This window comes from Pleurodeles waltl, chromosome 10 (genome assembly GCF_031143425.1).
Source record: "Pleurodeles waltl isolate 20211129_DDA chromosome 10, aPleWal1.hap1.20221129, whole genome shotgun sequence".
Classification (NCBI taxonomy): domain Eukaryota; kingdom Metazoa; phylum Chordata; class Amphibia; order Caudata; family Salamandridae; genus Pleurodeles; species Pleurodeles waltl.
This window is the reverse complement of record NC_090449.1, coordinates 924,141,614-924,154,285: the sequence shown is the minus strand read 5'-3', so window position 1 is coordinate 924,154,285 and position 12,672 is coordinate 924,141,614. Positions and strand designations below refer to the sequence as shown.

General features: G+C 42.2%; 1 protein-coding gene across 1 annotated transcript; it reads right to left on the bottom strand.

The window, feature by feature from the left end:
• Nucleotides 1-6,739: 6,739 nt before the first annotated feature.
• On the bottom strand, nucleotides 6,740-8,093 carry FERD3L (Fer3 like bHLH transcription factor). The gene has a single exon (XM_069209264.1). It carries the CDS (start codon nucleotides 7,723-7,725, stop codon nucleotides 7,201-7,203), a length of 525 nt encoding a protein of 174 aa, XP_069065365.1. The 5' UTR covers nucleotides 7,726-8,093; the 3' UTR covers nucleotides 6,740-7,200.
• Between the last annotated feature and the right edge of the window lie 4,579 nt (nucleotides 8,094-12,672).

Genomic DNA, 12,672 nt, shown 5'->3' with positions numbered 1-12,672 from the left:
TTTCATTTGTCTCATTGCTCATGCAGTGCAGAAAAGAGCTGAAGCCATGTCTCTTCTAGTCGCATCATGCAGCCTCGATTAGGGTACTCTCAACATTCAACACCCCCTAATACTCAACATAAAAAAACGTGTGTGTGTGTATGTGTGTGTTCCAGTGTGAGTGTATATATGAAATTCCAATAAATATAAATGTGTGTATGTGAAGAGAATATTTAGTTGGTCCCTTAGAGTGAATTCATTTTAAGTTCTATTTTTGAGATGGGAAAAATTTGTAATGATATTATTTATAACTGAGTATCAGAGTTTTACTCCCATGAACATGCATGTTCAGGACATCCATTTGTTGCAAACTTCCAACCCATCTGTTAAAGAAAAGATGGTAGTGGGTTTTCGCTGCATAGTGGTTCATGGTAGAGAACCGTGTCTTGCATCCCTGTGTCTATTCAAAGTCAGAGGAAATTTGCCAGATGCAACTTCACAGCTGACCGTCCTCTTGAAAATGACGGGTTGTGGTATTCTAATGGCTATTTGAGGCGGCAGTGAGATGCTTCTACTTCATGTTCTGATTTGTAAGTAGATAGCATGGCCATGGGCTTTTAGGTTTGTATTCAGAGGTCATTTTGTTTTAATGGTAGCTGTTTACATGATTATTTGAGATCTGTAGTATGTGATGTTGTCCTCCTGAGGTATAATCCTATCCCATGCCGCCTATTTTTGCATTTCCTTAGGCTCTGTTAATTCTGTCCTACATTTTGCCACCAGGTGGTTTGGTTGGTCCTCTAAATCCTGACTATGGTAGTTTATAATCTGAGATCCAAAGCTTGCTCTGAATCACGTATCACAAGCCACATGAAATCAGGATCCATGAGAGTATTTCATATGCAGTTGTAGCAGTACACATATGGATTAGAAAATGTTTTTTAATACTCTGTGGTTATTTGTTGATGATAGATTTATTATGCAGCACTACAGTGTAACGTTTGACATGTCTTAGAATGAGAGTTATCATGTTGTGCATTTTACATACCTGTAAGGTTAGAGAAGGAGAAGAGGCTTTGGGTGGTTTCCCCACCATTAAATGATGGACAATTAAGTGGACTGTGGTCATTTATATTCTTTCATTGCTTCAATTTACATTTATTTAAAACTGTGAATTCATAAACACAGGAACCTGAATAAAAAAATCACAGGTAATATTTATAATGAACACAAACAAATAATGTTACTAATACAATTAAACCAAAATATTTTATTTAGCTCTTTTGCTGGTCACACATATGCCAGAAACATATTTGCATGTATTCAATGTTTAAAGTGTGGGATATTTTTCAACCTTTTATTATCGAAATTCATCCTCTTCACAAAAAATATCTTTCCTTCCCAGTGGATTAGAGTAAGCAACAATGCTTATTCCTTTATGGTCAGTCATTATCGTAACTTAATGGTGAGACTGGGGCATTTATATGCAATAATAAACATTTCAAGTAGATTGATGCAATGTCACCAAATACACATTGCCACAGTGAACAAACCAGAAAGGACGGAGAAGAGTTGTTAGGTGAGTGCAGACCTTTTGTTTCCAATATGCAAACAGTGGAATGGGCTTGAGGTCAAACTTTTGCTTATGAACGTATGGGTTTGTGGTATGGCTCACTTTCCTGCTCCTGATCACGTTCCTTCCTATTCTTCGTTTTTTCCCTCTCAGCAACAATTTGGACTCATATTGTTCTGACTGGATGAGTTATACCCTTCCATTGTCATGAGAAACAAGAAAATTAGGGTTGATTATTACTTCGATTAGATATGTGAGGTTTGCTATAAATAATATTTTTTTCAAAGAAGAGATAATTTTTCAGATGTTCCGGTCAGTTCTTAAGAGTACAACTTCCAGGGCAGGATTGGCCTAACCAGCCATTGGACGTTTCCCCAGAAGGATGGTAGGGTGGGAAGCCACTTTTGTTACTGGTGGTGGTTTAGCAGCAATGCAGCAGTTTAAAAAGCACTGCTGTGTTCCTTGTATATCCAACAGTTTTCAGGCAACAATAAAAGTACTCAGATTACTCTGGTGGTTACTGTACTTGCTGGATAGAGATCTCTTGTCTAGTGACAGTTATGACTCCTCTAATGTAGCACAGAGGGTTAATATGCCTGCTGCAAAGAATGTGTACTAGGCAGATGAAAGAACAATATTTTATGTGCATAGCTCAATGGAATACTGCTTTTGTCACAGAGCTCCTTTTGTTACTGTGTAATTCATAAGTTGTAATTATGATCTAGCACCGTGAGCTAAAACTCCCATCAAAGATCTGTATGTAATCTGCATTGTGATTGTCAGAAAGTTTTGTTTTTGTAGGTCTATGATTATCCTGATTTTGCTAAAAAGGGTTTTTTTGGATAGAAATTGTTATTAGTAAAGTCAACCCTAACCACTGTGATATGTTCTGAATCCTAAAGGTTATACTTCACCAGATCAAGCATTCTTAAAAAAAATCCCCTGCCATTATGGATGACAAGTAAATTCTATACCTGGTAATCCCCTTTGTCCTATAGAACATTTTCTATACATTGATTTGCACACGTGTGAATCATTGTCTCTGTGTGTGTGTGATGTAAAGTGCTCTAACCCCCTACACTGGTAAAAGAAGTGCTATTAAACAAATTAAATACATGTGAAAGAGGGGCTATGGGGAGATGAGAGGCACTGTTAAATGATGATGCAGAGGAAATGATTGAAAAACCACAATAAAAATTGCTGTATCATGGTTCATTGTAAGGTCATAATTTACTGTGCTTTAAAAATGAATATAATTGAATATGTAATGAAAATGTGTTGTAGAACACACCATTTTTACCACTTTTTACAAAATTGTCTTGGGGGGCAGACCCTCCCCCTCTCACCCCCTCCATTGTAGTGGTCAGGCTTGCACGTTGTGCACCCTATGGGGACTCCTCTGACAACATTTATCAGGGCTGCTTTGAGTTCCCAATCCAGTGCTGTTGATTTGAAAGATGGATGCTGTCTTGAAAAGGTAACCAATAAGAGTATGTACAATACCATTCGAAGATGATTGCAACATTTAGAATCACTGTGGTGGCCACTTTGTTTGCTTGTGCCTGCAATCTATCTGTATAAGAAGCTCTTTCAGGCAGTGCTGTCCCATCTACCAATGTCCACTTTACCACGTGCAGACTGTGGTCCCAAGAACATTCAGGCTTAAGAAACTCTAATAAACCAGAAGCTACAGGGTACTCCTATCACAGCAATAAAAAAAAGTTATTTTTTTTCCTTTGCACAATGACCTCGAATTATGCCACATTTGATGAATACCCTCAATTTACTTAGTTACCTCAAATTTCGCACCAGTTTAGTTCTGCTATTGCTTTGTCCTCTGCTATAGAATGTGGAACTCTTTTCAAGTAGCACACGTTCATGGTTTTCGTTTTCATGACCTATATTTTCAAAGAAATATTCATACTTAGGTATAGGAAGATTTTTGGATGCTTGGGGCTGGTGGCACAAAGTATTAGCAAGTAATGGAGCTGTGAAGGCTTCAGGTTCACGTTGGACAAGGTAAATTGAGGTCTTGTGGGACTTTAAGACACTATCTTGGTAAAGGTATATGAGTAAGATTATTAGTGTAGTGAATATTTAGGCATAGCAATAATAAATAAACATTGGAAAACCCAATAGGCCCGGATAGTATGTGTTAATACAAAACAGACCTATAGGTTTTGCAGGTGCTTATGTGTACAGCAGAAGAAACAATAAGTAGTAGCTAATCAATTTTTTTTTTTAAACGTGTTTGGGGGCAATATATAGTCCATTTTTCTTCAATTTCAAAATTGTAAGGGAAACCACGTCAAGTGAACATGCACAAGGGAGGTGGACATGTAGATTTGGGGTTTTCTTTAGCAGAACTTGTTTCCTAGTTCAATTTTCAATGACAATGCCAATCGAGAGCCAGTGTGTCCTGGGCAACCTTAGTCATTTGTCAAAGTGCACAAAACAATTGAGTCTTACGTCTCATAAGGCTCCATTCCACTGCAGTCTCTATAGACCAACATACGATTGCATCCTTTTGCAAGGTTGACTATATGAAGGTATACAAACCACTGCCAAATTTCAAACTTTTGCAGACTTTGTACTTGTCCACAGTTCGCCTGTGCAAAATCCCATAGGTTAACTTCTGGTTCAGGTTTTCCAAATCTGTCTGTTCATTGCTATATTTCCTCGCTAAGTATACGTGGTTGAACATGGACGCCATAAATTAGTTAGAAGAAAAATACAGTTTTTAGCTAAAGAACAAACACCAAAAAATGCACAGCACTTCCCCGTCACAGGTACATCTCAAAATACATTAAAAATGTGTTTATAATCTCTGCGCACATTTTTGCTAATGGTTGGTGAAACATGTCGCTCACTACTAATGAGAAGTCACATCTTTACATCAACACATGCACCCAAACACACGCATGCGCACAAACAGAAACACCTCCAGAAACTCCAACTTGCACACATGCACGCACGCATGTGCCTGTTCTTGCATTTGGGGTACTGACACTTCAGAGCACGTGGGAGCAATAAAGAGGCCGGGGAGGGTAGAAAGCCGTGAACGGATAAATCCAAAACTGAAGCTGAATATATGTGAGGGACATAGGTCCAAAATAGATGACACATAGGTAGGGTATGTAGCTAAGAGCGTGTTCAACGATGTTTGAGAAGAAGATACATTTTGTGTGAGGTGTCTGAAAACAGCACTTCAAGAGACAGGGCAATTAAAAGACAGTTATTTCATTCATTTGAGCAAATTACTTTACAACGAAACTATTCCACCTATGCAGATGCACGATTGAATGTGCGTGCCCCAACTGCTGCTGTGCAAGCAGTAGCCATTGCTGATTCGTCCCGTGTACCCTGAAGCAGGTGGTATATTAATTTGTACGCATTCTTTCAGGGACGCGGTTATGTAGTGCAAGAGGTGCAGTGGCACCGGTCCTAGGCTGGGAGGCCATGTGCACATTAATGATGTGTGTTTTCGTAACGTAACACTGGTTGAGGGCATTTCGCACTGTTCTGAATTCGATGAGGCCAATGGCATCCTTGCTACATAATTGCGTTGTGTGCAGCAGACACCACCCCAGTCCAAAAACATAAATTTTGCAAGCGCTGCTGAAGAGTTTGTTGAGGAGAAAGAGGGAGTTGTAACCAGAGCCACTAGAATTATGCTGCAGTGGGGGACTAGATTATGCTGGTGAGTGACTAAATTATGCTGCAAGAAAATACAAATCATGCAGCTCAATGCAGCACATTTTGTGATAGTATTAGTTCATTATTTTGAAATTCTTACATATGGTAACACTCTGTAGGCAGAGATTTCACCTCCTTAGAACCAGTCTAACAACCAAATGAGAAATAAGCAACTTAAGGCAAGTCAGCCTTTAGGAGGGGGTCTCCACTGTTCCAAACCACACATTACTTTTTTAGTAACTTTTGATCCCTTTGAGCTAGAAACATGTTTCTCGTCAAAATTTGTAAATTGTGCAGCAGATGATGGATTATGTGGCAAATGCGGAAAATCCATACTAGTGCGTAAAACGCAAAGGGTGCAGAAGCGCAAAGTTCCAGTGGCCCTGGTGAGGTGGAACACAGGCAAAAGGGGAAACGGAGGTCATCAGCATGTAAAATTGGCTGGAACTCCTGAAAGCGATTTTCTATGCTCGAACTTTAGTTTTCTCAGTTCTGAATTTCGCCTTCCATCGTCTCTAAAACATCATCGTGTCACTGAACGTTTTGTTACAGTGACCGAGGCATTAACAGATAATGCCAAAATAATGAAAGTTTTTCTTGCATTTAACTTGGGCTGTGAAGTCTAAGCCCTCCCACCCGCAGGTGAAGGGCGGCTCCCCAGCTATCAAAAGCCAATTAGTGGTGTGAGATAGCCCGCCACAAAGAAGGCATGAGCCCGGTTACTCGGGGCTTCCAGCAGCTATGTGACAACAAACAGGGCCCCTTGGCCAAACATTCCTCTGCACTTCGCCAGCCCGGCTGCAGAATGAGGAAACTAAAGAGACACTTCCACGGAGGTTCACTTCTTTCCAAAATGGAATAGTAATTAGCTTTACCTTTTCTGTGAGGGCTGTGATGTGGTTCCATGTTTTACAACATGAGCGACACTTGAATACAAGTAAGTCACTCACAGAACAACCACGAAATGGAAAATCCCCCAAAAGTGCAAGGCCCAAGGTCTCGCCTAACTATGCCTCAAAATGTATTTCACTTATTCCGTATTTTAATGCATCATGTTATCAATTTCAACAGCAGTTTCTGAGTTTCGAGCATCCATACAATAAAATATATTTACAGAAGAAGCTCACTACAACTGATTGTCGTTGTCAACAATAAGAACTATCCAGTGCAATCACGGAACGAGTCCAATTTCCTAATTTCACAAAGTAGATTATGCCATTTTTGACCAGCATATCAATGTTCAATTTTACTTTTAATTCAACATTTCTCATTTTTTTAATAGATATATAAAAAAAAACGCTGGACCAAAGATGAGACACACAAAAAATGATAGGTCATATGTTCCTTTCAAACATTTAATTATTCTCGGCAGACAGAAAACAGAGCATAAAATAAAAATTCCAATAATGTGCAAGGGTAAAGTGCAAATGTCTGTTTCCCTACTATTCTGAATAAAATCGTGACACCTCTAACATAATACCAACATTTCATTTCACTTTCTAATTCAATATGGCTGAAGAAAATCATATTTTCAGGACAACTCTCCTAAGAAATCGACGAGCTCAAACGAAGAAATACGGAAGGGAGTCCTCCATATGGAACTCCTTTTTTTGCAGCACGCACTTAACAATGCAATTCAGGCAAAAGACACGCACCTAACCAGGAAAACCCAGAATTATGCAAGCATTACATACAGTGTAACCTAGAAATATTTACTTGTAAGGGCTGTGCATAGCCACATTTTACATCTTCTATATGACAAGTGGCCATTTTCTCCAAAATACCAAATTTCATATAGTTTCCGTCCATGTTGTTATTTACAAAATAAATGAAGCCAGCCCAGAAGGTCTCCACTCTGTGTCGTTCCTGAATGAAACAAAGGCCAGTGTTTGCATGTGTGTTACTAAGGAATATATTCGAAAAATATCATGATGCAAACCAAATGAATGTCGTTAATCTCCTTCGTTTCCAGAACCGCCCAGGAGCTCAGTCATGAAGGAAATGTAAACAATGGCAAGGCGCAGGGTCTCGATCCTGGACAGTCGCTTCTCGTAGGCAAAAGTGGGCACCTTTTTCCTGAGCTGATCAAAGGCCTCATTGAGGTTAAACATCCGCTTCCTCTCGCGAACGTTGGCAGCCTGGCGCTGAGCGTGAGTGATGACCCGCTTCCGTTTGGGTCTCCTCAGAAGAGAGTTGGGGGACTGAGCCTCCTCTTCATCTGTATCTTCCTCACTTCGGCTCAGCGATGGTGTCCCCACGTTGTCTGCAGCGCCAAAGGAGTCCAAACCATACACTCGGTTGCAGCAGTCTAGTCTCCTGATCTGATTGGCTGCTCTTGTGTCTGAGTCGCTGTGATGAGCACCCACTGGGAGCTCAGCCAATTTACCATCACTCATAAAACCCAGGACAGTGGAATCAATGAAACTGTCCTGATATTCCATGGCCTGGGAGAGGTCCTTGGGTAGTTTTTCCTTCATTTGCTTCCCGAAGTCGTCTGGCCCCGCAACTGGTCTCTCACACGCAGAAGAGCTTCTGAGACCATCGTAGCGGATATTAAGGATGCTGCGTTAATATGTATATCCTTCAGTAATAACAGGATTAGATACACAGCACGGAAAGGCAATAACAACGTCCCTTTCCAAACGCTGATGCGCGGTGACAGCCGCACCTCAGGACACGTGGAGCGTCCAACGCCAAGGTATCCCAGAATCTCAATCCTATCAAAGCGATTAGAGAAAGTTCCTTCTTGGCAGGGCAGCCCAGATCCTACCAACTGACTGCTTTGTCACTTGGATCGAACCCACAGCCGAGTGCTTTGCCCATCCACAAAGTATCCGAGATGCGAATCCCGCACGGGGCCGTTTCGCAGAGGCCCCGGAATCCTGGACGCGCCGCTTGCAATTGATGTGAGACAAGTGCATGTCTGCGTTTAATGATCTGCTGGAGAGGGGACCAGCCTGTAAGGGGTCACTGCAAGTGTTTACCCCGTATCCCAGTGCAATGGCAGCTGAATGGCAAGATTTCCATTAGCCTAAGCAAGCAGTGCGGGCAGCCCGATATTGCACTCTCCATAGTAACTGCTGGAATCAGCCTTCGGCTGCAAATAAGTTCAAACATCTATCCAACAGAGCAGGGACACATTAGCGTTTCTTTCGCCGAGAGGGCCTGTGGAGGTTCTTGACTATTTGCATGTTTATTCATTAAAGCTGAGGAAAACGAATTTAGTGCTCGTTTCGTTCTCGAGCGAACTGTATTATTCTTCCAGGAGCATATAAATGAGAGCTATTTTACAGTTGGGCCTTCATTACGAACTGCACTTTAAAGGCAGAGTGCAAACTACCCACCTGTAATTACTGGTACTGTGGCTGTGCAGTAACAACCCACCAAGTGCTGTGCAAGAACAACAAGATAAACAGATTGCAATTGGAGAATAGCTCTGTGGTGTTCAATACTGCCATTTACCACCTGCTCTGAACCAGTGGTAATTGGGGACCAGGGCTTTTCTGCGGAGTGGGTGTCGAGGTAGAGGGTTGGGAGGATAGGGAAGGGGAAAATTGCCCTGGCAAGAAGCTTTCAACACAAAGACACAACAGCAACAGGGGCAGAGGCCTAGCTGCTTTTGCAGTTGAAGCCTCAAGCAATTATACTGGCTGGAACTTTCAGCTCCTAAAACCTGTCAGTCCCTGTGTTCCCGCACCCGAGATAACTAGGTGGTGCAACACTGGGTCACTCATGATCATGTGGAGCAGAATTCCATGCAGGAATTCCAATCCATCCAACTCCTAACCAGGGGTTTAGTAGGTATCACAAATTTAAGAAATAATCTATTTGCAACACTAAATTATATTCAACAATGGAAGCAGAGGCGTGCCTTATGCCACTAAAGCCCCTTTAGGAGGGCCCTTTTCAACCCAAGGCTGAGTATTTGTGATATAAAGGAGTCTCAGGGGCCCCTTGCTACTTTCTGCTAGGGGGCCGCATCATGTTTTGTTTCGTCAATGAATGGAAGTGCCCCATATATAGGGCAAGCTTTTCGGTATATAACGTTCAGTTTTGGACTTATTATCATATGTATCATTAAGGATTACAAGCCTGATTTTGAGTTTGGGGACAGGGTACTCTGCCACAAATGAGACAGAGTACCCTTCTCCAAATCCTTCTTCTGCCTGCCTTATTTAGAGATAAACAGACCTTTAGTATTCCATCAAAATAGACCCCATTACCTTCTCTGAAGGAATTTTTCTCTTTCAGTCTGATGGATTAGGGAAAAGAACAGATGATGGATGGAATGCTGAACAATGTCAAACATTCACCACCAGTCATAGATCTGTGTTTAATCTATCATTTTTTCACTTGCATGCCATTCCAGTTTGAACCCAACCATATGCAAATTAGTCTTGAGCCTGCTCCCCTTCGGAACAGTCCAGCCTGAACCACCAGGCCAGGTTCTCCTTGGACTGGAAACAAGCATACTGGGACTGGTTTTGGGGTATTACCCATCATCAGCCAGGCCAGCTTGAATCCAGTGGCATAGCGAGTATGGGATCCACGTCTGGGCCTACCCTTCCCACTTAGAGCAACAATGCAAAAAGAACAGATGATGGACGGAACAGTGAACAAATCAAACATTCACCCCCAGTTATTGGTCTTGATTTAATCCATCTATTTTTTTGCTTGCCATGCCATTCCAGTTTGAACCCAGCCATACGCAAATCATTCTTGATCCTGCTCCCCATACGATCGGTTCAGCCTGAACTGCCAGACCATGTTTTCCTAGGGTCTAGAAGGATTTGCAAATGGCTGTATCCATACTGGAGTGGCGTGGTAAGCAAAAAACAATAGATTAAACCCAGATCTGTGACAGGGGGTGCATGTTTGGTTTGTTCAGCATTCCATCCATCATCTGTTCTTTTTACATTTATGATGTGAGGCAGGAAAAAAACAATAATGACCCCCACACCCTGAGAGAAAAAAACCCTGGGTGTGGGGGGTCACTAGTTTTTGTTCGTTTTTGAAAAAAACAAACTCCCACTAAAAATATCAATTGTTTTGTGTACGGCTTCCAAAAGCAACAGTGGCTGTACACCAAACCTTTAGCACATTGAGAACACTGCCATGATGATGGTTCCTTTCACTGTACAGGAAAGACCGCTGGGCCAGCAGTCATCTCTAAAAACAGCAGACAGAATACCTATGAGATGGCCGAAAGTAATGTCTTCCTCCGTCCCGATGACATTACTACATTCACTAAACTCTAAATCAGGCACTATGTGTATCATTTTAATCAGACTGGTAATACTTATTTGGGTGCAAACAGGAGGCCAAAACTCGAATACAATTTGTGAATTAGAAGCTGTACACCTGAAGTATCAGTTTTCCCAATCCCCCACCCCCTGCATTTGAATCTGGAAAATGCATCACATTCCATGTTTTACAGGTAGGAACAGTGAAAAATGTCTTGTATTACCATGGTATCTGACAATGTGAGGTTTAGGACTCAGAATGAGAAGGCAATACCACGCCCACCAACCAATGAACCACTTTGTATCAGTATTCACTGGATGTAGTATTACTGTCCAAATATGTATAATTACTCAATTGTTTTTTTATACTTTTCACTCATCAGGTTGGAAGCAATAATTTAGCAGATTTATTATGTGGGGTGTTTACACTTTCAGAAAAACTATAACGCCATTCTAATTGTTTGCTTACTCTGTAGACAGCAGCTCTAATATTACCAACACATATTGTATTGCTTAGATTCTAAATATCTCACCTCTGAGTTTTTCGTTGTTCTCCCTCTCAGTATAGGAGGACCTTGTTCAATAGACTGGACCCTTTTAACTCAGGTGTTCTCTATCTAACCCTTTCATTAACCTCCTCAATTTCGAATTAATTCACTCTCCCTCTCATGCTTACAGGGCTTTCTCCTTCTAGACACATTTCATTGTTTTTTGTGTGGTTTTCTCTCCATTAAGATGCAACTTACTCCTGAATTTCTGACAGTAAGGGAAGTGTCTTCATCTAGGAAAAATCTGTGAGGTGGACATTATATTTCCACTCTCTCGACACTAGTTATCCTCATTGAAATGTCTGATACACCCATGAGGTCTCATCAAACGACAAAAGAAAATTTGTTTTTAGCTTGCAGAGAAGATTGTTGAACTTCCCAGCAGCAGCGGCTCCTCCTCTATTACGGAGGAGCGCCCCCCCACCTGACAGCAGCAACCACTGCAAATCCTTTAACAATGAGAGGACAATAAACTAAGTTTAGTATCATTTAATTGTTAAAAGGATGGGGCATTGGGGATGAGGGGAGTGCACTGTGCACTCCCTTCAGTGCGCATGTGTGTTTGGCCAACCGTCTTGGGTCGGCCAAACAAACATGCGCACTGTGCTCTCTCCAGCCCAGCACTGAGTTGCCGGGCTGGAGAGAGCAGGCACAGGCTCCCAGTCTGCCTGGGAACGCCCAGGTTGGGCATTCCCAACAAATCCTAACACTGCTCTGAGCAGCGTCAGGATTGGCAGCAGGGTAGACTGGGAGCCTGTGCCTGCCTGCTGAGGAGACGGAGGAGTGGCGGCGGGGAGCAGAGGTACGTTTTTTAAAATGTAATTTTTAATGCTATTAATATTCCCCCCACACGCTGCCCCACCCCCTTTAACCCCTTTGAGCCGCGACTGCTTCCCAGAGCTCTTTGGGAAATGACATTGGGCAGATTATTTGTCCTTTGCGAGAGAAACAATGATTGGCTCCAATTCTTTGGGGTGACCACATTTGTTTCTGAACATCTGTGATATATCGGCATTATTTGAATTGTGCATTAGAGGTACATGATTTGCATTGATCTTCTAATGCTAGGCTGTAGGCTAAAATAAAACTACTCATAAAGCATGGATGTCTGCAATATATGTATGACACCCCCTTCTATTACCTTTTTTCTAATGATGTAGATATTTAAATAAGTTACTACATTTGAAATGTCACACCACAATGTCCACTGTCAAATCCAGCTGAAAGAGTGAAAGGATTGCCACTGAGAATTTCAAATTCATTTTAAAGCAAGAAAGGGACTGATTCCAAGTGTGGCGGTCTTATGACCGCCACCCTCGTAGTGGTGGCCCGACTGCCACATAACAACCCTGGCAGTCGGACGGCCAGCTCCGCCAAGATCTTGGATTCCAGAAGTGTGGCGGATATCCTAATCCACCAGGTCAGCGCTGCCCTGGGGATTACGACCTCGTTCTCTGCCACCCTTTTCATGGCGCTAACACCGATATTGAAAAGGCTGGCAGAGAACATGTGCTGGGGGCCACAGCAGGGTGCCTGCACTGCCCATGCACTTGGCATGGCCAGTGCAAGGGCCCCCCTGCCCACTCTCTCGCAATATTCACTGTCTGCTTTGCTGGCGCACCCAACTGGCAAC